The following is a 25,891-nucleotide window of genomic DNA, read 5'->3' as shown; positions in this document are numbered from 1 at the left end:
CCCTGGTGCTGAGCCTCTCCACCATTAGCTAAGCGGGTCCTATGTCTATTGCTGGGTCCATAAGAAAAGCCTTTCCAACTTGGAAGGACATGCCAAAGTTTCTAGATGGCACAGCCTTCTAAAACCCAGCATCACCTGCACACCATGAAGAGAGGGACTATAGTGGCAAAAAGGAGGAGATAAGACAGCATTAAACATCATTTCTAATTAATGTGCCAAGAAGACAACAGGTAATCAAAAACAAAAATCTGCCTAATACTTGGTCACCTAAATCAACTCTGTGTGAATAATCATAAAATTAATAAGTGCTGCCCAGGGGCTGTAGTTTTAGGCTACAGTTCTGGGTGATTCTTTTCTTTGTTCTAAAGCATTGAAAAATATGAAGGTCAGTAACTCAGGTGAATTTCCATTTTTCATAAAATTATTTACATGGTAATGCACCTGTTATTACTACACATGGTGCATTAAATTACTATCTTTAAATATGCAGTTCAAAGAGTTTTGCAATATAAAGTCAATAACATTTCTGGTCCTGTTAATAAAGAATTTTAAAGATTTATTGAAATTCACCTCGGTTACTTATTCCATGTAACTTGCTGATGAAAATAGGAGCTTTTATAAATGAAAGCATGTGTCTATTTAGATCTTTCTGGGAAAATTCTTTTTTGTTGTTTGTTACCACATGATTTAGCTTGAAAAGAAATTAGAGAAACTATAAGGGGAACAGAGCACAGTTGAGTGATGATTTTTAAAATGATTTTTAAAATGAAAAATATAGTACAACTGAAACTAGACCTATTACAGAATATCATCTTTGCCTACCTTGAATATTTATCTACCATGCTACATTGAGAGTATTATAAGTATGATAAGAATTAAGGGAAATTTGATTTGATAAAATGGTACAATATCCATCAACAGAATTATTATTAGGGGAGGCAGCTTGACACAATGGAAAAAGTACTGGATTTGGAAGTCTGCAGAGTCATGAGTTCAAATCCTGACCCTACTAACACTACCTTTGTGACCCTGGACAACTCATTTGATCTCTCTGGGCCTCTGTTTCCTCTTATGTAAAACAGTAGGATTAGATCAGATGACATCTAAGGGCTCTTTCAGATCTAAATCTATGAATTTACGAATTAGGGACATGACTGACCCAGAATATAACAAATATATAGCAAACCTGTATGACAGACATTTGATAAAGTAGATAAGCTTAGGAAATGTGAGATGGGTGATAGTTGTTACATTGATTCAAAGCTGGTTTAATGGCCATACCCAAAGAATTCAACAACCATCTATTAAGTTGAAGCCAGTCTGAAAAGAACATTCTAGTGTTGTGCCTCAGGGCTCTGGCCTTGGCCTTGGCCTAGACAATATTTGTTTCAAAAATCTGGATGAAGACAGAGAAGACATACTTGTTGAATATTCAGGTGGCACAAAGTTTAATGAGATGACCATTACCATCCATGACAGAACCAAGTCCCAAAAGCATCTCAGCAGTCTGAGCCAAAACAAGATGATGAAACGTAACAAGGTACAGAACTCAATTTTCAAGATATCTTTTAAAAAAAAGGAACACTAAACACTTGGGAAAAAAACATAGACTATTTTTTAAATGACTAAGAAAACATTCAATAATTATCAACTCATTAAGACCTATTTTTCTTCTACAGAAATTTCATGAAAACAATCCACATACTAACTGACAGCATTGCTCATGAGGGCATGAGAAGGGAAGGGCCAGGCTTTCACAAATGCCATTCTACCACACAATACCTCTTTATAGTCACATGAGTGACTGAAAGATATAGAAAAGACAAAATGCCACCATGCTTATTGTTTGTTGATTATAATATAAAAGTATTTGTTCACTAGAGCAAAATGCTCCCTTCAAGGCTTTCCTCCAACGTAGTATCAACCACACATGTCAAAATTATACAACATTGCTGGAAGGATTAACTATCTGACAGCCCTCTAATTATTAATATCAAGCAAGACATTAAAAGAACAGGACAACATGCTTACCAAAACATATTGGCCACTGTCACAGAGGATGTCCAGCACAGATTCCAATAGAAGAGGAATTCCCTAAAGATACTGAAGTCTTCGAGATACACCTTTTTGCAGATTACAATATGCTGACTTCATCAAACCCTGGAAAATTGCAGAGCCTCTTACATGAGGTCCATAATTACTCAAGAGTTCATCTTAACTAGACACAGAAAATAAACTAAGTAGATGAAGAATTTCTGTTCAAACTAGGATATACAGTTGGATGGAAACCCCAAAAAGTCATCCATTGGCACATACAGGCAGAAACTGAGCATGGACAATAATCTGGGCCTGGAATTGAACAAGAGGAGGACAGAAGGCAGAAGAACCATCTGTGGGAAAATGCACAGTGTTTTTAATGACCCTCCCCAGCTTCTCCCAGAAACAAAGGCTCATCATTTTAATATCAGTATTCTTCTAATGATGCCATTTGAGTCATGGAATATCCAGTCTCCAAAGAATTAACCCAGCAGACATTAAAAAGGCTTGAATAGGCTCTGTCATGTTGCTGGTGAATATTACACTCAAGAAGAAGCAAGAAGATATCATCTAAGAGACATATGACCAGAAAAAGAGGAGAGCTTATCATGTGCAGCAAGAGCAATTAGTAATTAATGAACAGCCTGTCTAGCTACACAAAATTAAAAGATCTACCCCAGCCCTTCTGTGGAAGATTTATAGGAGGGCATGGACAATAATCACACAGAATGAGAAGTGTTGTGAGGAATTAAGACTTTAATTACTAACTAATCTAATCTTCCTCACAACAGAAGGTATGGATGGGATTGGAGGGAATGCCAACATCAATGAGATCATGCATCCATCAAAGTAATACTAAATGGATAAAGATTGACTGTTCAGACAATGAAATGTAGTTGGATGGACCAATGCGAATGAAAAAAGGGATGTCCAGCATAATGACGATTTATGGGTGAAAGACCTAGGGATTAGTTTTCATAAATTCAGTTTGAGCCAAAGCAAGATTTGACTGCTTTAAAAAGCTATTATAATCTTTTACTTCAGTACTTGAAAAGATCCATCATTTCATTGGTTTGGGCACCCCTTCCCCTGATTCAGAGCCCAAACTTTCTACACTTTAGTAGACACTCTTCATGAAATGCTACAGGTAAAACATCCATCATCTGGTGGCTATCCTTCTGGTGCCAAATCTCTCTGGTTCATCATCAACTGAAAGACACAGGATTGATCCTCAAGCCCATACCCAAAGCCTTTCCAACCTAGTTGGGCCTGCCAGAGCATGTACTCTCCTGACAGCCTTTGAGATACCAGGATAGCTTCCACACCACAATAAGATATTGGAGAAAGCCTGTGGTGGAAGACCATGATATTAGGCAGCATTTGTGGAGGTATGCAGAGGGTCCCAAAAGTCTTTGTGCAGTGGTAAACTTTAACAACTTAAAGCTGCACTGAGACTTCTGGGAATACCCTGTGTCATCTAAGTCAAAAGATATAATAGTCCCCTATTATCCAGTGCTGGTCAGGCTGCATCTAGAGGGTTATATTCAGTTTGGGACAACATGTTTTAAGAGAGATATTAACAAGATGGAAGCCAGGCAGAATATTAAAGGTTTTGAAACCAGGTCCTAATATAAATAGTCAAAGGAACTGAGAGGCAGAGGATGGAACAAGAGAGCTATATTCAAATATTTGGAGGGTTGTCACATGAAAGAGGACACTAATTTGTCCTATGTTGATCCAACAGACAGACATGAATAAATGGAGTACAGATTTCAATACAGAGTAAGGAAAAATTTTCTAACAAAGTTCCCCAGTAAAAGCAGTAAATTCTCCATCACTGGAAATGTTCATGGAGAACCTTGTTCTGATGTCAGACAAGGATCCTGCAAAATGGAGGCAGTATGTAGGAGGCAGCATGATGTCATAAAAAGTTGCACTGTGTTTGAAGCTGGAAAATCAGGGCTGAATCCCTAGCTTTGCTCACTTGCTGCATTACTTTGAGCAGGTTATTCCCCTTCTGTGATCTGGCCTTAATCTACCTGTCCCTTGTTAAGTCCCACTGTTCCAACAAGACCAACACTCTGGTTCAGCCACTCTTAACCAGTCACCTTCCCAGAATGTACACTGTGCTTTCCTGCTGTTGAGCTTTAACTCTTTCTGAAGTGCCCCCCTCCCATCTCCTAATCTTTACCTATTAAAATACAAATCAATCTTCAAGACAGTTCCAATGTCTTGTCCTCCACAATGCATGACCTGATCCAGCCAGAAATGACCCCTGTTGCCCTCTGCCCTCCCAAAGCTCTTAGTGTGTATTCCTTATAAGGCACTTACCACATACTGCCTGATATTCTAAGTACTTCTGTTTGTGTCTTATTTCCCCTACTATATTTGAAACTTATGAGGGCTGGTACCATTTTTGTACAACTTTTTATCTCCCATAGTATACTGCACACAACCACTCATTAAATATTTTTTGAATGAGTGAATGAATTGTGATCTCTTTCAGTTTTAAAATTCTGTGACTTTTAATTGTTCTAAGCTGAAGCAAAGAATTTCATGTTAGCCTGCTATAAGTCTTAGAAACCATATGGGTCCTATTTCCAGCCTTGCAGTTTCACTGTGACATCAGCATGAAGAATGGTCTCTTTGGTGGAGAGTTCTAGATATAGTAGTGTTTATATTATCTTTAAATGATGCATCAGAAAGCATTCAGCTTTTTCCAAGATTTCAGAAGGGATTATAGTTAGAGGTGGAAAGATGTGTCAAGCCAAATCTTTAAATAAATTCAGCCTCTCGATGTCAGTATTGGGAGCTCTTCTCTCAGCCCAGTCTCCACAGAATTCTCATACCTGACTTCTTTACTTTCTTCTCATAAGAAAACCCAGCAAGCTTGTTATCAGCCTTTATGAAGACTGAGAAGTCTCAAGATAGCTTGGATTCATAGAAAGAACAAGAATCAGCCTTATCCATATTTTAATACCAGATCTAACAGGAATTTTCTGTGTGACTTTGGACAAATCCTTTTTACCCCTCTTTGCTTTGGTTTCCTCATCTGTAAGATGTGGAAGATAATTCTTGAACTGCCTGTTTCATGGGGCTTTGTGATCAAAGTGCTTAGTAAACCTTAAAGTGCCATAGAAATAGCTATTAATATTGGTTAATCTGCCAGGACTGCAGCTTCCTAATCTGTATTAATAAGGATTATGACTGATATTGTCTAGTACAGGGCTCCTTAACTTTTGTGTGTCAGAGACCTCTTGGGCAGTCCAGGGAAGCCTGTGGGGGCTCCTCAGAATAATTGTTTTAAACACTAAAATAAAATACAGAAGATTACAAAGAAAGGCAAAGGTTAGTAGAAATAAAGATATAGGTTTTTTTTTTTTCATATCCATGTTCACAGACCCCCTGAAATCTATCCTGGGATCTGTAGACCTCAGGTTTAAAACACTTGATCTAACATGATATGGTTTATAAATCCCTTTCATCACAAATGTCCTATGAAATAAGAAATATAAAATATCCCCATTTCACCCATTATGAAAATCAGAAATGACTCACTCAACTTAATAATGAAACCGTGATTTGAACTACATCTTCTAACCCCAAAGTCCAGTATTCTTTCCCTCTAAGGCCCTCCACTTACCTCACAATTATGTTATAAAGAGGTAAACTTTTTATCTGCCTCTCCTGCCTAGGGTCTAGCACAGGGCTCTGCCCACAGCAGATGTTCAATAAATATTTGTTGATTGAACCAAATTTAGATAAATGTTTAAATGCTTTGAAAAATCAAAAGTGCTAAAAATACGTAAGAATTATTATCCTCGTGGTATCTTCACCATCAAAGGAGAAAAGGAAGGAAGAAAGTAGCCTATGACTTGTCAGCCTAATACTTGCTAAAAAAGGAATTATCAGTAAGACAAAGATAGAGCCAAGCTCAGTTGGGCATTGTTCCTAACCAGTCGGGTATACTTTCCTTGCACAGAAAGCTAAAAACAGCCCCGCATCTCTGAAAATGTATTGAGAATTGAAAGAATATGTATTCATATTTGGAGCCGGGGGGTTGTTCATCCTTCCCTACCCTTTTTGGTCACTCTGAGAACTCAGTTATTTTGCCAGGTGGATTGAGTGTAGACACAACAGTCATTTATTTGGTATTAAAAATGAATGTAGGGGGCAGCTGGGTAGCTCAGTGGATTGAGAGCCAAGCCTAGAGACGGGAGGTCCTAGGTTCAAATCCGGCCTCAGACACTTCCCAGCTGTGTGACCCTGGGCAAGTCACTTGACCCCCATTGCCTACCCTTACCACTCTTCCACCTATAGGTCAATACACAGAAGTTAAGGGTTTAAAATAAAAAAAAATTAAATTAAATTTAAAAAAAATGAATGTAGGTTGATGGAAAGAACATTAATTTGGAGTCCTAAGTGCTAGGTTCCATTCCCAGGTCCCTAGTTTCCCACTTTACTGGTTGGGGGCAAACCAGTTCCCTCATATGTAAAATAGGGTCAATAAAGAGGAGATTTGACTAGATGAACTTTTAAGTTTTCTTCTGTTTTCAAAGGTTCTACAAATTAAGCAACAGACATCAGTAAACCGGTCATGCCCTAAATAGATTAAAAAATTGGAGTTTTCTCCACTGTCTTAATATCCCCCACTCTGAGTCCCTAGTAATATTTCACCAGAATGGTTATATTTGATATGTATTTTGCTCACCCTCCCACATGCCCATTTCTTTAAAAGAGAAAAATAAAGAATTGCAGACAGTTCTCTATGTACAGTACTGTGATCTCTATCCACTCCTGCTTAGCACTCTGTGGCCTCCCACCTTCTCACCAAAAATTCAAAATTCAAAAATAAAACTCTCCAAATAAAAGCAGAACAGATACAGAGAAACTGCCACCACCACCAGATAGGGGCTTGCCTTAAGACCTCTGGCATCTAGAAGAGAGACTTCTGCCATGATCAGCCCACCCACTCCAGTGTCCAGTTGCTGCATCTCTATCTTCCGTCTGCCCATCCTCTCCTATCTGAGCCTATATCCAACCTCCAAGTGTCTGCTCCTGTGTGTTCTTCCTCTCCATTTGGGCCAGACTCCCATGTGGCTGGCCCCAAGCCTCATGGTGTCCCTTCATGGTCCTCATGCTGTCTTCTCTATTCCAGGTGTCTTTGAACCATATGCCAGCCTCCTTCCTATCTCCCTCTCTCCCTTTGAAAAAAATCACTTTACAAAGAGGTCTTGCTGAACTGTACATGGAGAACTGTCAGTAATTGTTGTTGATTTATTGCCTTTCAATAAGGCATTTAAATCCCCCCAACTTTAAGTATCTCTGGGAAATGAAGAGGTGTCAGGGCCCAGGATGAGGTCTCAAATCTTGGGTTCTGGAATCCAGGGCTTGAGACATCATGTTTTAGGAAAGATATTGACAAACTGGAGTGTAAGTAAAGTAAATAAAAGGCAACCAGGATGGTGAGAGGGAACTTTTCAACTGTGCTACACCCAGATAGATTGGAAGAACTGAAAAGATTTCACCTGGAAATGAGCAGATTTAACAAATATATCATCATTGTCTTAGAGTGTGTAAAAGGCAAGAAGAGTGATTAGACTTATTCTGTGTAGCCCAAGATGGCAAAACCAGAAGCAGTTGCTCTAAGGGAGGCAGATTGAGGTTTAATGTAAGGGAAAGTGTGTTGGGCAGCTAAGTGGTACAGTGAGTAGATAGAACATTGGGCCTGGAGTCAAGAAGACTTGATTTCAAATTTGGCCTCAAACACTTATTAGCTATGTGACCTTGATCAAGTCACTTAACCCTACTTATCCCCAGTTTGCTCATCTGTAAAATGATATGGAGAAGAAAATGGTAAACCATTCTAGGATCTTTCTCAAGAACACCTCAAAAAAGGTCACAAAGAGTCAGACATGACTGAACAACAACAAGGGAAAACTTCCTATCTCTCAGAGTGGACCAAAAGTAGACAAGGTTCCCCATCTCTGTAGTCTTTAAATGAAGTCTAAATGACCACCTCAGTTCTGAGATTCTATGAAATAATCCAGATTGTTTTGAGTATTGAGAGTTCTTGAGTGGAGGTGGAGGGAGGCAGGTAGAGAAAAATAAAGGGAAGAGGTGCCTTTATTCCACATTTACATATGCTTCTTTGAGGCTATGATGAATATTTCTACATGATTTCCCAAAAAAGTTGTTTTAACTAAGCAGCTTGGTCCTGATTTAGTTTGGTCCAGACCTCTTTCATTCCATGTTTTGGACCTTCACCCATTGCCAAAGTATAAGGTACAAATGCAAAAGAAGGCAACTCTGGTTATAGGAGCCAACTAGGAGCACTGCTGCTGTGGCAGGTGTCCTTCAGTCTAAGGCTCCCAATGTTACAAGGAGGTTCTAGACTAAGGGTCAAATAGAAAAGAAGACCACCTATCTATACACAAGGATCCCTGCAGGCTGCATATTGAGTTTTAAAGGGTGACATTATCTATGCTTTATTGTATTTGTATTTCTTTTTTGCCCAGCCAGAGAACAAATGGCTCACTCAGCCTTGCCACCTTTTAAAGGCAGACAACTGAACAATCCAAGGAAGCTCCCCGTTGAACAAACTGGGCATGCTCAAAAACCTGCTTATATATATTAAATATTTTCCAATTACATTTTAATCTGGTTCTCTCTGGACTCCAGAGACTTGGGGACCCTGTGAGACCTGTGGATGTGATACCTCTGTCCTAAAGGACATCAAAGTGAAGTGTCAAATACACCAGCCTGGGAGTCAGGACAAGATCTCAGAGGCCATCTTTTTACAGATGGGGAAATTGAAGCCCAGGAAGGGTATTCCCAAAGTCACACAGGTAGTAAATGCTTAGAGGCAAGAGCTGAACCCAGGACCTCTGACTCCAGAGCCAATGCTCTTTCCACTGTACCATGCTGCCACCCACCTGGGTTCTCATCCTTTAGCTCTTGACTAAACTTGCTATGTGATCTTGGGCAAATCACTTCCCTTCTCTGAGACTGAGTTTCCCCATCTGTAAAATGAAGAGGTTGGCCTAGATAATAACCAATACTCAAATAATATTTTACATCTATTATCTTTTTCAGTCCTCTCAACACCTTTATGAGATATATGCTACAGATATTATTATGCCCATTTTACAGATGAGGAAATAGGCTCAAAGAAGTTGTGACTTCCCCAGGATTATACAGATAGTAAAGGAGGCAAGATTTGAATCCAGGCCAGGTTTTCCTGGTTTCTACACCATGCTGCCTTAGATGATCTCTAGTCCATTCCTATTTTAAATTCAATGAGTATAAATTCTATAACCCTTTCTGTCTTCTCCCTAAGCTCTCAAGATAAAGGTTTGGCCTCATCTCTTGCTGAGTGGGTGTAAAGACATCTGTAAGATTAGTTTGTGCTCAAATGTGTTACCTCCTAGAGCAAAATAGACATTCTTTAAACAGACATTCCTCTGTCACCAGAATGAGTGTAGGTGGTTCCTTCCCTGGTACAGAACTACTTGGAAAAGCAGGTCATAGACAGCCAGTTTCACTGTCCACTGGGTTTCTGAAGAAGTTAGATTTCCTTTGAAAGGAGCGGGGCTAAAAGTAAATTTCCCTTAGCTATTTACAGTAGAAGTGTTTCTTTTTGTGTGCTCATCTTTACTGATCCTGCAGAATTACTGTGAATGTTTAAGCTGCAAGCATATGACATCCTATGGCCTGTCATTGTCTTTGAGCATCCTTTAAAGATGTTCTTCTTTGATAAATGAACTCCCTTAAAGGAAGTGCCCACAATCTTTAAAGGAAAAAAAAATTTGTAACTCAATTTCCTTATCTCACCCAGGCTGGAAAGGCAGTGGCTACTCATGGCTGGTCCATTCCCATTATTTAATCTACCTGAAAGCCCTTGTCTTCTACACCAGGGGTACTCACCATATTGAAGAGGACTTAGTTTCACTTAGTTTCATGGCCTGATTGGCTTAGCCCACTGCAGCTCAGAACTCTCAAATCAAGAGATCTATCCGGCCACCCTTGTCAGCAGGAAATACAGGCTTGAACCCCCACACCAGGACCCTCCTCCACCTTTTACGACAGTTTCTTTTGTTGAAGCTGTTCTCGTGGAAGGAGCAATGGAATTACAGTCAAGAAAACCTATTCAAATCCCACTCTGCTCCTTCCTAGCTGTATGACCTTAGGAAGGTCATTTCCCTTCTTTGGACCTCAGTTTCTTCGCCAATAAGATGAAGGGATTGGACTAGATCTTTAGATTCCTTCTAGCTCTGACCTCCTACGAATAATTCCTGAGACCAGGCAGGTCAGTGGAAGGCAACAGCTCTGGGGCAACCTTCTTTGTCCTGATCGGTCTTTGGTCTCCAGTTGCTTTTCCCGGAAAGAAGGGGACCCTTTTGAAGGAGGGGCAGTTGTGCTGGTGGGAGAGGTGTTAAAAATGAAGTATTTTGTCCGTTCATGTCATATAGGGCTCTCTCCCCATTCGTTTTATTTCCCAGGCTCCCTTGCTCGGAGCCTTGTGCTGCCTAACCCTTACTTACCAAGACTGTGCTGTGAGGCTGTGGCTCAGTTTCCCTCTGTGCTGTCTATCAAGGGACGAACCACCAAGTGTCTTAAATCCTCTTTGTATCTCATTGTTTTTCGTGCCAAGTCCGTATGTGCTGTGACTCCGTGTATGACCGCTCAGCTCTGTTGGCCGTAGCCTGGATGGCTCTTGTGTCTCTCCTCACCTGCCTCCCACCCCATATCCCAAAATAAAGTATGGGATTTGACTGGCCTTTGGTGTTTGAGTCTGACTCTGTCTGCGCCTCCCACCTTATCTATCACCTCCAGCGGTCAGCCTGCCCCAGGGAAAGAAGTCCACGGCCACGCCCCCTATCGCTTAGACCACGCCCCTGCTTGATCAAAACCTATCAGGTGGACTCTGGCTCCACCCACCATACTAGCACCGCCCCCAGTCCCGAACTGGAAGGGTGGGATCCGACTCCGCCCGCTCACCCCCCGCCATGACCCCACCCCCATGCCAGGTCAGGCCCAGCGAGGACACAAGTCCCGCCCCTTACCCAACCCAGCTAGAGAGGCTCCACCCCCATCCCGGAGCCCCGGGCTCCCGGCTGTGGGTCCGGTGATATCGTGGCTGATTCCTCCACTGTGGCCTCAACATCCCCGGCTTGCGGCTGTAGAAGGCAGCGGCTGTGCGGACGCCATGGAAGACGAGGCGACGCAGCCGCTGCTGAACAAAGTGGGCCCTGGGTCCCGAGCAGAGGAACCGAGCCGGAGGTGAGCCGCGGAGGCAGGCTTGGGTTGGGTCAGTGGGCGCTCTCTGGCTAGGGAGGGTGGAGTGGAGGGCTCCTGGGACGTAGAGGGGCAGTTGTGGCAATCCCCACTTACCAGCTGAGGTCCCTGCAGCGTCCGCCGGTCCTGGGGCCTCTTCCTGGCAGCCTTCGCCTCCACCTTGGGCCCTCTCAGCGCTGGCTTCGTCCTGGGCTACAGCTCCCCTGCCATCCCCAGCCTGCGGCGGGCGGGACCTGGACCCCTCTACCTGAACGATGACGAAGCCTCCTGGTTCGGGGTAAGAACCCCTTCTCTAGAACAGCTCTTGAATGTAACCCCGTCCCCACACTTCCCCCAATCCTCTATTTCCCCTTGCTCCCGGCCCCCTCCTCAACTTCTCCCCAGATCTGTTAAGGAAAACCCACCCCAAGCGCCTTCCCAGGCGCTTCTCTCATCATTTCCCCTCTCCCCCATAAGTAACCCCCTACCTTTCTCTGACCTTGGAACCCCTTTTCCCATCTTCCTGTCACTTTACTGTGGCGATCTCCCCAGGGTCTTCCCTCTCCCACCAACCCCCCCAACTCTGAGCAGAAGCCCCATTGCCCAAATACAACCATGTGTTGCAAGAAGCTTAAAGTTCAGATTTTATCTGAACTGTCTCTTTCTCAGCTTCTGAAACAACTCTGCCCAGAGTTGTTTGTTAATTTAATCAATTTTCCGGCTTTTTTTTTTTAGCAATATAAATCACATCTGGTCATTAGGGACTGAAATTATCAGAAGTCAAATGGAATTAGAAAAATAAACTTGGATTTAAAACTTTCTGTGCATTCCAAAGTTGACTATAAAGTTATAATTGAGTTATCCACTGTTGGAAATTATCCACACCACTAATACTCCTAATTACCTTATGGTCAGGGTAAGAAGACCTTTGTGTCTATTTAACACAGACACTGTTCTTCCTATTCCCCCCCCTTCAGTGTGGAATAATGGTTTAAGTGGTTTAAACTTCTGCCTTTGTCCTCTTCTTCCTCGCAGTCCATTTTGAATGTTGGGGCTGCTCTTGGAGGTGTGGTAGGTGGCTGGCTGGTAGACCAGGCTGGAAGGAAACTGACTCTGATGCTCTGCACAGTGCCTTTTGTTGGTGGCTTTACCCTGATGACTGGGGCCCAGAACATATGGATGCTGCTCGGGGGTCGTCTTTTGACAGGCCTGGCAAGCGGAATTAGCTCCCTTGTTGCCGCAGTGAGTCAAATGTTAAATTCCATCATCTAAAATGGTATCCTAAGAAAAGGAAGAAAGCAAAACCTTTTCCGTTGAAGTTGAGAAGAGCTTCCTAGAACATTTTGACTGCTTGAAAGGCCAAACTAGTTTGTAAATAGTTGGTTTCTGGAAAATACATCACAAAAATAGAGTTGTTTTTTTTAATTTACCCTTGAAAAATATAGCAAATGAAATTGATAATAAGGATTATGGTTTGTCTGGTTCTTACAGACTCAGGTGACCAGGACTTGGAAAGAATAGCATCTCAGTTTCATATTATTTTAACACATATTAACATATCTTCATATGAAAAATCAGTATGACCCTGTTTACAAGAAGAGTTTCTGGTCCTAAACCAGAATCACCTGTTTCTAGTCTCATTCTGGCCAGGTTCAAAGAGTCTTATACTGAACTAAACATGTAAAAGTCTCTGAAGATTAAAAAAATAATAATAATACAGAGCTAGAAAGGGGAACTAACAGGTCATCTCTATAGTCCAGGGATCAGCAAGCTAGTTGTCCTTGGCTGCTTGCTTTTATTCCTGCCTGTTTTTGTCTAGACCCTCAAGCTAAGAATGATTTTTACTAAATTTGTTTTAATTAATTATTTTTAGTATTTTTCAAAGCTTACATGATTCATGTTTTCTCTGTTCCCTCCCCACTCCCAGAACTGACAACCCTTAACTTCTGTGTATTGGCTTATGGGTAGAAGAGTGGTAAGGGTGGGCTGTGGGGATTAAGTGACTTGCCCAGGGTCACACAAATGGGAAGTGTCTGAGGCTGAATTTGAACCTCCCTGACTCTCATTCCACTGAGCTACCCAGCTGCCCCTACATTTTTTTTTTTTTAAGTTTTATTGTTTAAAAAAAAAATACAGAAAAACCCATTTTTAATCCCCTGGCTAAATACCACCTGAAGTCCAAATGATTTGGGCCTTCCTTCTATAGACTGCTGATTCCCTATCTAATCTAGCACCTTTATTATAAAATGAAAATCTAAAGTCTGGGGAGTAAATCCACCTACTGGTGATGGAACCACTATTTGAATTCAGGCCTTCTGACTTCTGAACATGTTCATTCTTTAACTTTCTTCCTTAGGCATTATAGGGTGGGGTTTATTTTAGCCAGAGTCTATGATTTCATTAGGGATAAAGAATTCCCTCTACCTGAGTAGATCAGATTAGCAACCACTTTACATAGTTGCCTGGGGTGGGGGTTGGGGGGTACCTGAGAGGGTAAGTGATGGCCAGCATGTTTCTGAAGCCATACTTAACACTTAGCTTGAAATTAGAAAAAAATTTAATAAAAATTTAATTCCTGCCTCAGACCCTTGATAGCATGTAACCCTAGACAAGTCACTTAAACTCTGTCCCAGTATCTTCATCAGTAAAATGGAGATAATAATTGTACCTACCTACCCCCCAGAGTTGTTGTAAAAATAAAATGAGATCATGTAAAGCACTTTGCAAACCTTAAAGCATAATATATTGATAGATATTACTATTACTTTTTTTTCTTATCTTGAAAAAAAGGCAGGATACAGAAATTAAGGGTTAGATAGGTGGCTCAGTGGATAGAGCACTAGGCCTAGAGTCAGGAAGACCTGAGTTCAAATCTAGCCTCAGACACTTACTAGCTATGTGACCCTGGGCAAGTCATTTGCCCCCTATTTGTCTCAGTTCCTCATCTGTAGGATGGGGACACACTGGAGAAGTAAATGGCAAACAACTCCAGTATGTTTGCCAAGAAAATCCCAGTGTGGTCCAAAGGACCTTATTCTACAGAATAAGATTGAACAACTGAATAACAACTAACACAAATTAAATCGCTACCTGGTTTTAACTGAATCGTTTTTCTGTTCCTTCTTGTTTAGTTCAAAAATTTGAAGGGTTTTCATATGGAGAACAAATCTAATAATTAATTATTAGATTTGTTCTCATTATTAGATTTGTTCTCCTTTATCCCAGAGGGCAAAACTTAAGAGTAATGGATACAAGTTTTAGAAAGGAAGGTTTCATCTCATTGTTAAGAAAAACTTCCTAACAATTAGTTATCCAAAAATGAAATGGAATTCACTTCCAAGTGAAAGTAGCAGATAGGTAGCTAGGTGGCATAGTCAATAGAGTGCATACGTTGTAAAGGGAGATCTGGATTCAAATTCACCCTGGGATATTTACTAGGCATATGATCCTTGGCAAGTCACTTAACCTTTGTTTACCTGTTTTTTTTTCAGAGTTCTATACAAATATGAGCTGAATTAGTGCATGTAGGAAATACCAAAGCTATTTAAAAGTTGGATTGTCAGGGGCAGCTGGGTGGCTCAGTGGATTGAGCGTCAGGCCCAGAGATGGGAAGTCCTGTGTTCAAATCTGGCCTCAGATACTTCCTAGCTATGGGACCCTTCAGCAAGTCAATTAACCCCCATTGCCTAGCCCTTAGAACCAGTACAAAGTAGTAATTCTAAGACACAGAAGGTAAGGGTTTAAAAAAAAAAAGTTGGATTGTTACTTTTTAAATTTTAGAACCTGGCCAGAATTTGTTTAAAGCTTTTAAAGCTGAGTTTGCTGGTAAATGCTTAATTAACAGTTGGCTATCCAGAAGAAAAAAAATCAATGCACAACACAACACACTTTTATACTTAATATGAATTATTATATTTTTCTGTCACTTTTAAAAATCTAGATAGTCAACAAGATAATAAGGCAAGCTTTTATTTGTAGTGTTTGCCAATTTATGAGGTTAAAACACTTAAACTGAAAAGTTAACAACTGGATCAGTTTTGAGCTGCCTGCAGGACACCATGGCTTGTTCCTACAGGGCTTCAAAAAAATCTGATATTGTTTAACAGGTTCTACTCCAGAGGAGTCATGAGCTGGCGGGGGGGGGGGGCCTGGCGAGGAAGAGTGGTTATTAGTTTGGTTCTTCAATTTCTCATGATCTCTGTCCTTGGCTGGTACCAATAGCCGCTATTTCTTACGTGGAAGAAGAAAAACAGTAATGAAATTAGCTTACCTGTTTCAGTTTGTAAATTTGTTTTTAAAATCAGGATAGTGACAATAAACTTTTGTTAGATATCATTATTCCAGTATTAAAGACTTGACTTTTAGAAACATATGTGATTCAATTCCAAAAGATTCATGAGGAAATATGCTACCCATGCCCAGATAGAGATCTGATGCTCAGTACAGAAGGAGACATGTTTGTTTTAAACATGACCAACACAAAAATGTATTTCTTGACTGTGTAACAGGGTTTTGTTTTGCTTGTTTTCTCATTGGGTCAATAGTGAAAAAGACAATAAAGAAAAATCAATTTAAAAAAAAAGAAAAAGTTTAAAAATACAACAGATATGATTGTCAGGCATGGTGACATATACCAATAGTCCCTGCTACTAGGGAAATTAAGACTATAGAGGTCTCTTGATTTGGGGAGTTCTAAGCTGCATTAGCTCTAAATAGCCAATCAGGTATCTTTACCAATTTGTTTAGTCCCCAGGAGCTCAGGGCCATCAGCTTAATCTGACCAACTCTAGGTGAAGAATAAGATATTCATCCTCAGATCCAAACTGATAACTGAATTTGTTTTGCTTGGTTATCCTTCTTTGTTATACAGGAGGGCTAATGTCTGGGGTTAAATAGAAAGGATAAGAATAGATATGCCAAAAAAAAAAAAAGGTTCAGCAAAAATATTTTTAAAATAGAAGGAAAGGCTAGGAATTTCAGAAAGAAATACAGACAACTTAGACACTTCCTAGTTATGTGTCCTTGGGCAAGTTACTTAGCCCCAATTGCCTAGCCCTTATTGCTCTTCTGCCTTCAAAATGTTTCAATTCTAAGTCAGAAGATAAGGGTTAAAAAAAAATTTCATAGAAAAGGGTTGGTTCTATGTTAAATTTAATATTTAATTTTTCAAAGAAAAAATCTGAACATAATACATAATAGAGATTAATGGTTTCATATCTAATCTTGTTCTTTGTATATATACATATATGGTTGATGCTTGTCAAACTCAATAAAAGTGAACAAAAATTTAAAAGAACCTATGTATAGAAATTAAATTCAAAATTTCACCTAGCTTATATTCTAATATTCAATTTTAATGCCTTCTGGGAATCACAGGTATATATAGCTGAAATATCTTATCCAGAAATTCGAGGACTACTTGGCTCTTGTGTGCAGCTGATGATTGTCATCGGGATCCTCGGAGCATATGTTGCAGGTACAGTTCTCTGGACTTTAGCCAGGACAAAGCTAAACCTCTATGGCAGCATACTTTCAAAATGCTGTTACCATTTCATTTAACGATCATTCCCATTTCTATAGAACTCCTTTAAGATTCACATCATTCTTCATTCCACAAAGAAGTCAAATGGCCTCATAGGACCATAAGATGAATAGCTGGAAGGGTCTTAGACATCACTTAGTTCAATTCTCTCCATTTGGAGTGGAGGAAGCAGATCCACGAGGGCTGGGAGGACTCTCTCCGGATCCCAGAAACAAATGCCAGAGCCCAGATTTAAACTCAGGCCTCAGACAACCAAGCTCTGGTCCTGTCAGCTCCATACACCATAATGCCTCTGGTCACTCAGCCACTACGAGTCTGGAGCTTAGCCGTGAAAATCAGAGCAGGAGTCCACACCCCGTGCTCTTTCTCCCACTCCAGCATTATTTCATTGATACCACATTGATCCTCAGAACAGCCTGGCAAGGTGGGAAGGACAGATATTATAGAGCCCCATTTTATAGCGAAAGAAATTCAGGTTCAGACCCTGGGCTAAAAATCCATGACTCATTGTTCCCAAGGGCTGTGTTGTTCTCTCTAACAGCTTGCCTGTCCTGTGCCACGGAGAGGTTGGGTTTTGTGGACCGTGTTTGAGTCCCCTTGGGAAGCAAATTGAATGTCCCATTTCTCTTTGGTGTGTGGTCTAAAGGACTAAACTAGGAAAGTGGTCGGGATTGGGGGTAGCATTCTTCATGCCTTCCCTTCCCCTGTTCTCTCGCCTTTTTCTCCCTCCACAGGGCTGGGGCTGGACTGGCGCTGGCTGGCTGTGCTAGGCTGCTTCCCACCTTTCTTCATGTTGTTGTTCATGTGTTTCATGCCTGAAACCCCAAGGTTCCTGTTAAATAAGCAGAGGAAACAGGAAGCAGAGGCTGCCATGAGATTTCTGTGGGGGAAAGGTCAGGAGGAGGAGGAGGAAGAGGAGGAGGAACAGAAAGAATGTAGCCATGAGGGCCAGGTAAGGAGGCTGAAATGTCCACTTTGTGTCTGGTAAGCAATTAAAGTGGCATCCTACTAGCTTCCCTTTCCTTAGCATTTTAAAATTTACAAAATAGTTTTCCACATAACTTATCCTATAAGGTAAATAATGCAAGCATCATTTATCCCTGTGAGAGACAGAGAAAAAAAAACAGAAAGAAGTTGGGACTGCGAGCAGTTAAATGATTTTTCCTAAGAAACAAGGATTATATGTTTTGGAGATAGAACCCCAACCCAGATCTACCTAAAAGCTGGGTGCCCTTCTACTATGCTGACACACCATGCAAGTTTCAGCCAAAAAGATCAGAATTGAAAGAGAGCTTAGAGGTGATCCCGTCCACCCCTTTTTTACAAATGAAGAAACTGAGACCCACAGAGGTCCAGAGACTTGCCTTGGGTCATACAGCTAATAAGGAGTAACACCCGAGATTTGAACCTAGGTCAACCACCACAAAATGACACGGTGTAGATGCCATCACCAGCATGTATAGGGATGTGTAAATAATCCCACTGATGTGGCCATCTTTCCCTTTGTTCATGACAGAGCCTCTCCCTGCTAATTACCTCCCTTGGAAGTTCCCAGAATTCTTGACAGATGATCAGCAGTGATAATGTAATAAATCTGGTGCATGAATGGGGCCAGATGCATGTTGAGAAAAGCAGAGTTTTTAAAAATATTTTGAGCAGACTCAAACTTTACTAATCATGCCTTATAAAAATTGCAGCTTTTATCTAAAGCATTCTCACAAACCCTGTTTCATTAACTTCTTTCAGGGAGGTAGGATAAGGATTACCACTGTACTGAATGTGTTGGAAGAGGCCTCAGAAGTTGTTCAGCCCAGTCGTGGAAAAAAATTCCCCAACAAGCTGTCACTCAGCTTTATGTTGGAAGCCCTTCAATGAATGGGGAATCCATACTAATTATCTCATGAGGCAGTCAATTCAACTTTTGACAGCTCTAATTGTTAGGAAATGTTGCCTTCCTAACTTCCTTCACACTGCCAAAAAGGATAAATAAATCTAATCCCTCTTCCACATGACAGCCCTAGAAAACTTTCTGTTCTCCAGGTAAAGCATCCCCACTTCCTTTAACAGATGGATCCTCCTGGCCAGCCCTCTCAGCCCCATCAGATCTTTCCTACACCAGAACAGAGTATTCTAGATGTGAGCAGGACAGATAAGGAAAGAGCAACCAAAAGTTAGACTGCTGCAGTCAGATCTTCAAGCAAGCCTACCATAGATGCTTCACTGACATGGTGGTGGCCATTGTTTTAGCATCAAATGCCTTCTCTTTTTGTGAAACCCCTGGGGTGTGGGGAAGTGATAGATCACATAGTTTAGTGAGAAAAGAACTTTCCTTCTTCCACCGGGAGGGGGGGAGGGCGGAGGAGGGGGGAGTTTTTAACATTAGATTGGATTGTGGCTCCACAAACTTGCTAACAGGATTGGCAACTCTTTCCATTCCTTTTATCCTCAGCTTCTTCATCTTTCTAAGGAGGGAATTAAAGTAGATAGTCCAGTAGGAATGTCAAACTTAAGTAGAAATGTAGGCCACTAATCCATACAAAAAGATCACTATGGGCTACGTATTGACTTAGTTTTAAAATGTAGTATTGTCTATATCTTACTGTATTTTTGTTCATTTTATTAAATATATCTCAATCCATTTTGATCTGGTTCAGACTACACTGACAAGGATTAGGGGCTACATGTTTGATACCTCTAGTTTTTAAAGGCCCTTCCAAGTCTAAAATTCCAATTTTTAATTGTAAAATTAACTGAAAATGCCTCTTTCTGAAACAGGGATTTTATCTGGAAATATTGAAGAATCCAGCAGTTTACAAGCCATTGCTCATAGGTGTATTGCTGATGGTGTTCCAACAATTCTCAGGGATCAATGCAATGTTGTTCTATGCAGAAACAATTTTTGAAGAAGCCAACTTTAAGGTAAAAGTTGACACCAATTAATTCAGATTATTTTATTGACCCTTTTAAAGTAGCCTTATATTCTGATGAGCTTAGTTGACTTGCTGCAGTCTTTTTCTAAAATTTCTTTGTTGGGGGCATCAAAGTGACTCAATGGATTGACAACCAGGCCCAGAAACAGGAGGTCCTGAATTTAAATCTGGCCTTAGATACTTCCTACCTGATCCTGAGCAAGCCACTTAATACCCATTGCCTAGTTCTTACCACTCTTCTTTCTTGGAACCAATACACAATATTGATTATAAGACAGAAGGTAAGGGTTTAAAAATAAATAAGCAAATAAAATAAAATACCCTTGTTTTGTCAATAGAAGTGGTAATTGTGAAAGGCTCCAGAGTATTCTGCAGAAATATCACCTCCTTTTATGAAAATCTCTTTCCAAATGTGCTCTTTCTTGGAGATGTTAATGCCCTGGATCCTCTATCTCCTGCCCAGAATGGTAGTCTTGCCTCAGTCATTGTGGGAGTCCTGCAGGTGGTCTTCACTGCCATAGCTGCCCTTGTCATGGACAGAGCTGGTCGGAAGCTACTGCTATTGCTGTCAGGTGAGCAGAACACAATTCCAGACCTTACCAGCATCTATAAGGAAATGAAATGGTCTGTGCTCGAATTCTCAGAATATTTAGCATCCCAGTCTTTGGGCCAGTGTCCATGAATTGGTTGGAGAACCCTTATAGTCAAAGGGAATTGCCTGATCTTGTCAACTCAGGACTTTCAGGACCAAAATGTAGGGACCATCTCCCCATTCTATGCAAGAAAGGCAGGGCCTTGCTGCAGTCAATCTTAGAGACAGAGTGGGGCAAGGTAAGTTTCATTGACTCTAAAGCAGGGTTTCTTTAAAAAAAAAATTTTTTTTTGTCAATTACTTGTAATAAATTTCCACACAAGTCTTCCTAAGCTGTATGATTGAACTCATCTCCCTCCCTCCCTTCTCTTCCCCTTCCTGGTACTGGCAGACGATTCAGTCTGGGTTGTACTTATATTATCACACAAAACATATTTCCATATTGTTCATTTTTTTAAGTGAGTAATCTTATATACAAAAACCCTAAAAAATAAACCCAGATAAACAATTGAAAAATTGTATACTTTCATCTGCATTCTGACTCCAACAGTTCTTTCTCTGGAAGTGGATAGCCTTCTTTGGCATAAGTCCCTTAGAATTGTCCTGGACCATTGTACTGCCAAGAGTAGCTAAGTCCATCACAGTTAATCATTCCACAATGTTTCAATTACTGTGTACGATATTCTCCTGATTCTGCTTATTTCACTCTGCATCAGTTCATGGAGGTCTTTCTAGCTGTTTCTGAAATCATCCTGTTCATCTTTCCTTACAGCATAATAGTATTTCATCACCATCATGTAGCACAATTTGTTTAGCCATTCCCCAACTGATGGGCATCCCTTTCTTCAATTTCTAGTTCCTTGCCACCACAAAAAGAGCAGCTATAAATATTTTTGTACAAGCAGGTCCTTTCCCCTTTTTCTGATCTCTCCAGGATACAGATCTAGTACTGATACCACTGGATCAAAAGATATGCATTGTTTTATAATCCTTTGGGCATAATTCCAAATTGCCCTCCAAAATAAAGCAGATATTCTTAATTTTTTTGTATCATGCATCCCTTTGGGAGTCTGGTGAAGCCTATTGGCTCCTCAGAATAGTATAATCATGAATTATCCATAAACATTTATTAAGTGCCTATGTGCCAGACACTGCTAAGCTCTGGAGATTCCAATTTTAAAAAAAAAGATGGTCCCTGCTGTAGAAACTAAATTAAATTAACACTCTGGTCCTTAATTTCCATAGAGTTTATTAATATTTACGTGAAATAGAGAGCATAGAGATAAAGGGAGATTTAAGCCTTTTCTAATCTCGCCACATGTCGCTCTTCATGTGGCTATCTCAGCCACAGTCCTGTACCACTGGGTCCAAGGGAATAGAGAGAGAGAGCACTTCCTGGAACCCCTCTTTTATTTCTTCCTCTTTTCCCCCGGATCCTAACTTGATCCTTTCTGGGTCATTGTATCTAGGTCACTTCTCTTGTGACCTATGTTTGGAGTGCACTCATGTGACATCCATCATGTGAAGTCAAGCTAGCAGTCTGGGGATACAGGTAGGATGACCCCAGTACATGATTTCTGGGGGAGGGGATTCCCTTTACACACTGTCTTCAAGGAGCTTACAGTCTAACAGATTTAATGTTTAATACATAAAATTACAAAGGAAACCAATTATATTGAAGTACTATTTTAAAAGCATGTTCACAGATCCCAAGTTAAGAACTCTAGCTTTAAAATTTTCCAAGCTGTTTCAGGTATAAGAGATCACAGAAGATAGGAATTGGCCCCTGATGTCACAGGGCAGCTGGGTGGTACAGTGGATTAAGCCCTGGACCTGAAGTCAAAAAGATCTGAATTCAAAACTGGCTTCTCACAGTTACTAGTTGTGTGAACCTGGACAAGTCACTTAACCTCTTATCTATTTCAGTTTCCTCAGTTTTTAAACCAGAGCTGAGTAGCACTTATCTGGCAGGATTGTTAGGATTGTAGTGAGGATCAAATGAGATAATGTTTGTAAGGCATATAATACAGTGCCTGGTATGTAGGTAAAATATTAATGCTTGTTTCCTCCCTAATTAATGGGTCCAACCAGGCTCAGAACTTTGAGGATAATGATACCAGCTTGTATTCTTGTAACAATTTAGGATTTGGGGGCATTTTCCTTAAAATGGTCAGTGAGGTATGTTCTACAGGTGTTATTCCCCTTTTTGAAAGGAGGGACCTGACACTTCAAAGAGTTAAAAGATGCACAGCATGAACACTTTAATGCCAGGGTTGGTGGTGCGGAGACTCCTAGCCCATACCTTGTGGACCAAATTCTCCCAACAGCCATCAGTAAGTGAGACAGAAAGGGCTCAGTCACAAGGGGATAGAACCTTGGGACAACCTGTGACAAGAAAAACTTCAGACTTTACTCTTCTTGAAGCAATAATTGTGGTTTCAAAAAAAAAAAAAACAAGATAAGGCATAAAAAATGTCTCTGTTTGGGCTTTGTTTTGTTTTTTCAAAGAACCTCTGACCTAGGGCCATACTCCTTGCTATTGATTGTTCTCTTCCTTCTGCAGGTGTTATCATGGCTGTGAGCTGCATGATGTTTGGTATCTACTTTAAAATTACTGTTCAGATTCCTAACAACTCTTCTCATCCTAACCTCCTCACATACTTGAATCCAGAGTCGATTGGAACCAGCCCTGGACTGCCATGGCTAGCAGTGTTTAGCATGGGATTCTTCATCATAGGTGAGAGGGTTTTAGATGGTTTTTTGGGAGAGTCTGGCAGAATGATCTGGAGCCTGACAAGACCATTCCCCAGGCCGACTCTGACTGTCTGTGCTATCTAAGTGTGCTTCATGATCTGCTATGTTTGAAAAATCCATTTGCCCGTGGTCAACTTCATGTTATGATTTTAGTAATCCTTTTCTATTTCTTGGCAATTTCAGGTTTTTCTCTAGGCTGGGGTCCCATTCCCTCCTTGGTGATGTCTGAAATATTCCCCCTCCGAGTCAAGGGACTGGCCAGTGGAGTTTGTATTCTCACCAACTGGATCCTGGCCTTTCTTGTGACAAAAGAATTTAGCAGCCTCATGGTAAGAGCTTCCTGTGCTTCTGGGATGGACTTTTACCTCTTCTTGTGATGGAAAGAAAAGAAAAACACACTTTAAAGTATTCAGATTGCAAAAGCTCTGGAGTAGATTATCATGGTTTCAAAGTGCAGCAAGCAGTATCACATGCATATGACACAGAGACCCCAAATTCAATCACATGAGACAATAGAAAGATAGTTTCAGGGAACAAGAATGTGATCTAATGGGGGGGTGCAGGGAGCAAGGGGACAGTGCTTGTTTCTGCACCTTGGCATTCTGATCTTTTGTACCACTCATTGTAATATATTTAACAGAAGCAATGCACTCTGGCCATTTGTCTAAGTTTGGTATTTGGAACTTGGGAGGCCTTTTCCCATAAAATATTATAAATAATAGTCTCCCTGGACCACCTGTTCAAAATCTGAACTGAAAAACTCCTCAGTGCATTCTCCAGAGGTCTGTGTAGTGTCAGCAGTCATTTATATTGTGAGGAAAGCAATTTGTAAGCCTTAAAGTACTGGGCTATTATTTTAAAATTTTGAATGATGATTGAATCCATTTCTAATTAGTCATGGATACCTGGGGCCTTAACACTGAACTATAACCATCTGATTCATCCCTTACTGATTCCCTGTCCTACATACACCTCACAACCTTCTCTCCTCTAGCATTTCTGTTTAGTTTTCTTAGATCTAACATTCAGATTTTGTTTTTCAGCATGTCTTGACACTAGCCTACTCTCAGTAGATGAATTCACTTCTTTATTGAGAACAAAGCTATCCAAAATTATCCCTTTCAACATTATTCCTCCACACCCCTAAATCTGACTCATCCAACTCCTTCTTTCACAAGATTAAATGACCTTTCTCTACCTGTGCCTCAATGTCATCCTTCCCCATCTTCTCCCAATCTCATCATTCCCTTGACCTCACATCATCAATTCCTCCTTCTCCTGGCTTCTGCTTCTGACTGCTGTTCAGATGTTCCTTATTCTTTAAAAAAAAAAAAAAAAAAAAAAAAAGGTCTCATTCTTGCTCTTTCTTCCCCTTGACTACCAAAATTCTAGAAGACAAAAACCTTCCAATCTCCAGGCTATTTCTTAGCCCTGATCATTCTGGGGTCCACATGTCTGCTGGTCATTCCCCCTAACAAAATCACTTTTCTAACCACTGAATGGCAATTACATCTCCACGAGCTCTTTTGTCTTCTATTACATGGTTAGAATATTTAAAAACTCACTTAGAATCAACAAGTATGAAGCATCTAGTATGTGCAGACAAGTGTACCCAGAAGAGCAATCACAGCCTGTGGGGAAGAGGGTTTTCTTATTAAGGATGATGCCATGTTAATAGATTTCTAATGTTAGAGAGAGAAAGGTATGAAACTTCCCCACAACCTCCTACCCAAGAGTTTAATTTGTTGTCTCTGGTATCTGTGTTTTGTTTTAAATGACAGATTTTTCTTTTGTTTGCAGAATGTTCTAACTCCATATGGAACTTTCTGGCTTTTCTCTGCCTTCTGTGTCCTCAGCATCATTTTCACAATATTCTTTGTTCCTGAAACAAAGGGAAAGACTTTGGAGCAAATTGAAGCTCATTTTCAAGGAAGGTGATGATGACCTTCTGTTTGAGTATCCTTGCCAGGCAAGGGAAGACTACCTGATCATGATGAAAGAATGATGATTTTAAAATGAGGTTCTTCTGGATCTCTCCCAGTAAATATAATCTCTTTTCAGAACTGTTAGGTCTTATTGGGACCTGAAAGAGCCAAGACAGAATGTGTGTGAAAAGTTTTTAATTGCGGCTAGATCTAGGCCAGATAGATTTTTTTCCCCCACAGACCATCTCCACAGTGCCCTTATTCTTGAGCAGGGTTTAGCCCAGTTATATAGGGTGGAGGGTGGGGTTCCTGTTGGAGTCCATTCCCATTTAATTCTGGTTTAAATTGGCATTAGGTGGGAAAAAAAACTACAGAAACCTTGAAATCTTTGCATTGGTCTCTTTCATCCATGCATTTTCCTTTGAAGAAGAAAAGGGAGAAGACTCAAGTATTGTGTCCATCTCCTTCTCTTCAGACTATCTAGGGTTTTAGGAATTGATTTCCGATCCAGATGATTTTTATCTCCAACATTAATCAAGAAGTACATTTGTTTTCCTCAAATAAAGTTTTTATTTTGAAAATTAGGTGGCAGTTCCATGTTCTGAAATCCTAGGGTATGATAAAAATGAGGGAATTGTGGGTAAAACACCTTCAAACACCTGGTAGTCCTACTGTGTCCTGAGGCAGCCCTTTGGGTGATGCAAATTGCTGTTAATGTAATCACTAAAACTGGTCCTTGCTACAAATTCTATCTCTGGGACCAAGCAAAATCAGTCTAATCTCTCTTCTTGCAACAGCCCTCCTAATATCTGAAGACTGTTAACAAAAAGGAATT

The 25,891-nt window shown here is 40.6% G+C and overlaps 1 protein-coding gene across 1 annotated transcript; it reads left to right on the top strand.

The window, feature by feature from the left end:
• Positions 1-11,245: 11,245 nt before the first annotated feature.
• On the top strand, positions 11,246-25,667 carry SLC2A8 (solute carrier family 2 member 8). Its single transcript, XM_044664212.1, has 10 exons — positions 11,246-11,319; positions 11,449-11,611; positions 12,349-12,555; positions 16,690-16,789; positions 17,590-17,807; positions 19,631-19,774; positions 20,249-20,357; positions 22,941-23,114; positions 23,315-23,460; positions 24,932-25,667. Exons 1-10 carry the CDS (start codon positions 11,246-11,248, stop codon positions 25,067-25,069), a joined length of 1,473 nt encoding a protein of 490 aa, XP_044520147.1. The 3' UTR covers positions 25,070-25,667.
• The last annotated feature ends 224 nt before the right edge of the window (positions 25,668-25,891 follow it).

The sequence above is a fragment of the Gracilinanus agilis genome, chromosome 2, assembly GCF_016433145.1.
Source record: "Gracilinanus agilis isolate LMUSP501 chromosome 2, AgileGrace, whole genome shotgun sequence".
In the NCBI taxonomy this organism is placed as follows: domain Eukaryota; kingdom Metazoa; phylum Chordata; class Mammalia; order Didelphimorphia; family Didelphidae; genus Gracilinanus; species Gracilinanus agilis.
The sequence above is the reverse complement of the archived record's forward strand: the minus strand, read 5'-3'. Positions and strand labels throughout refer to the sequence as shown.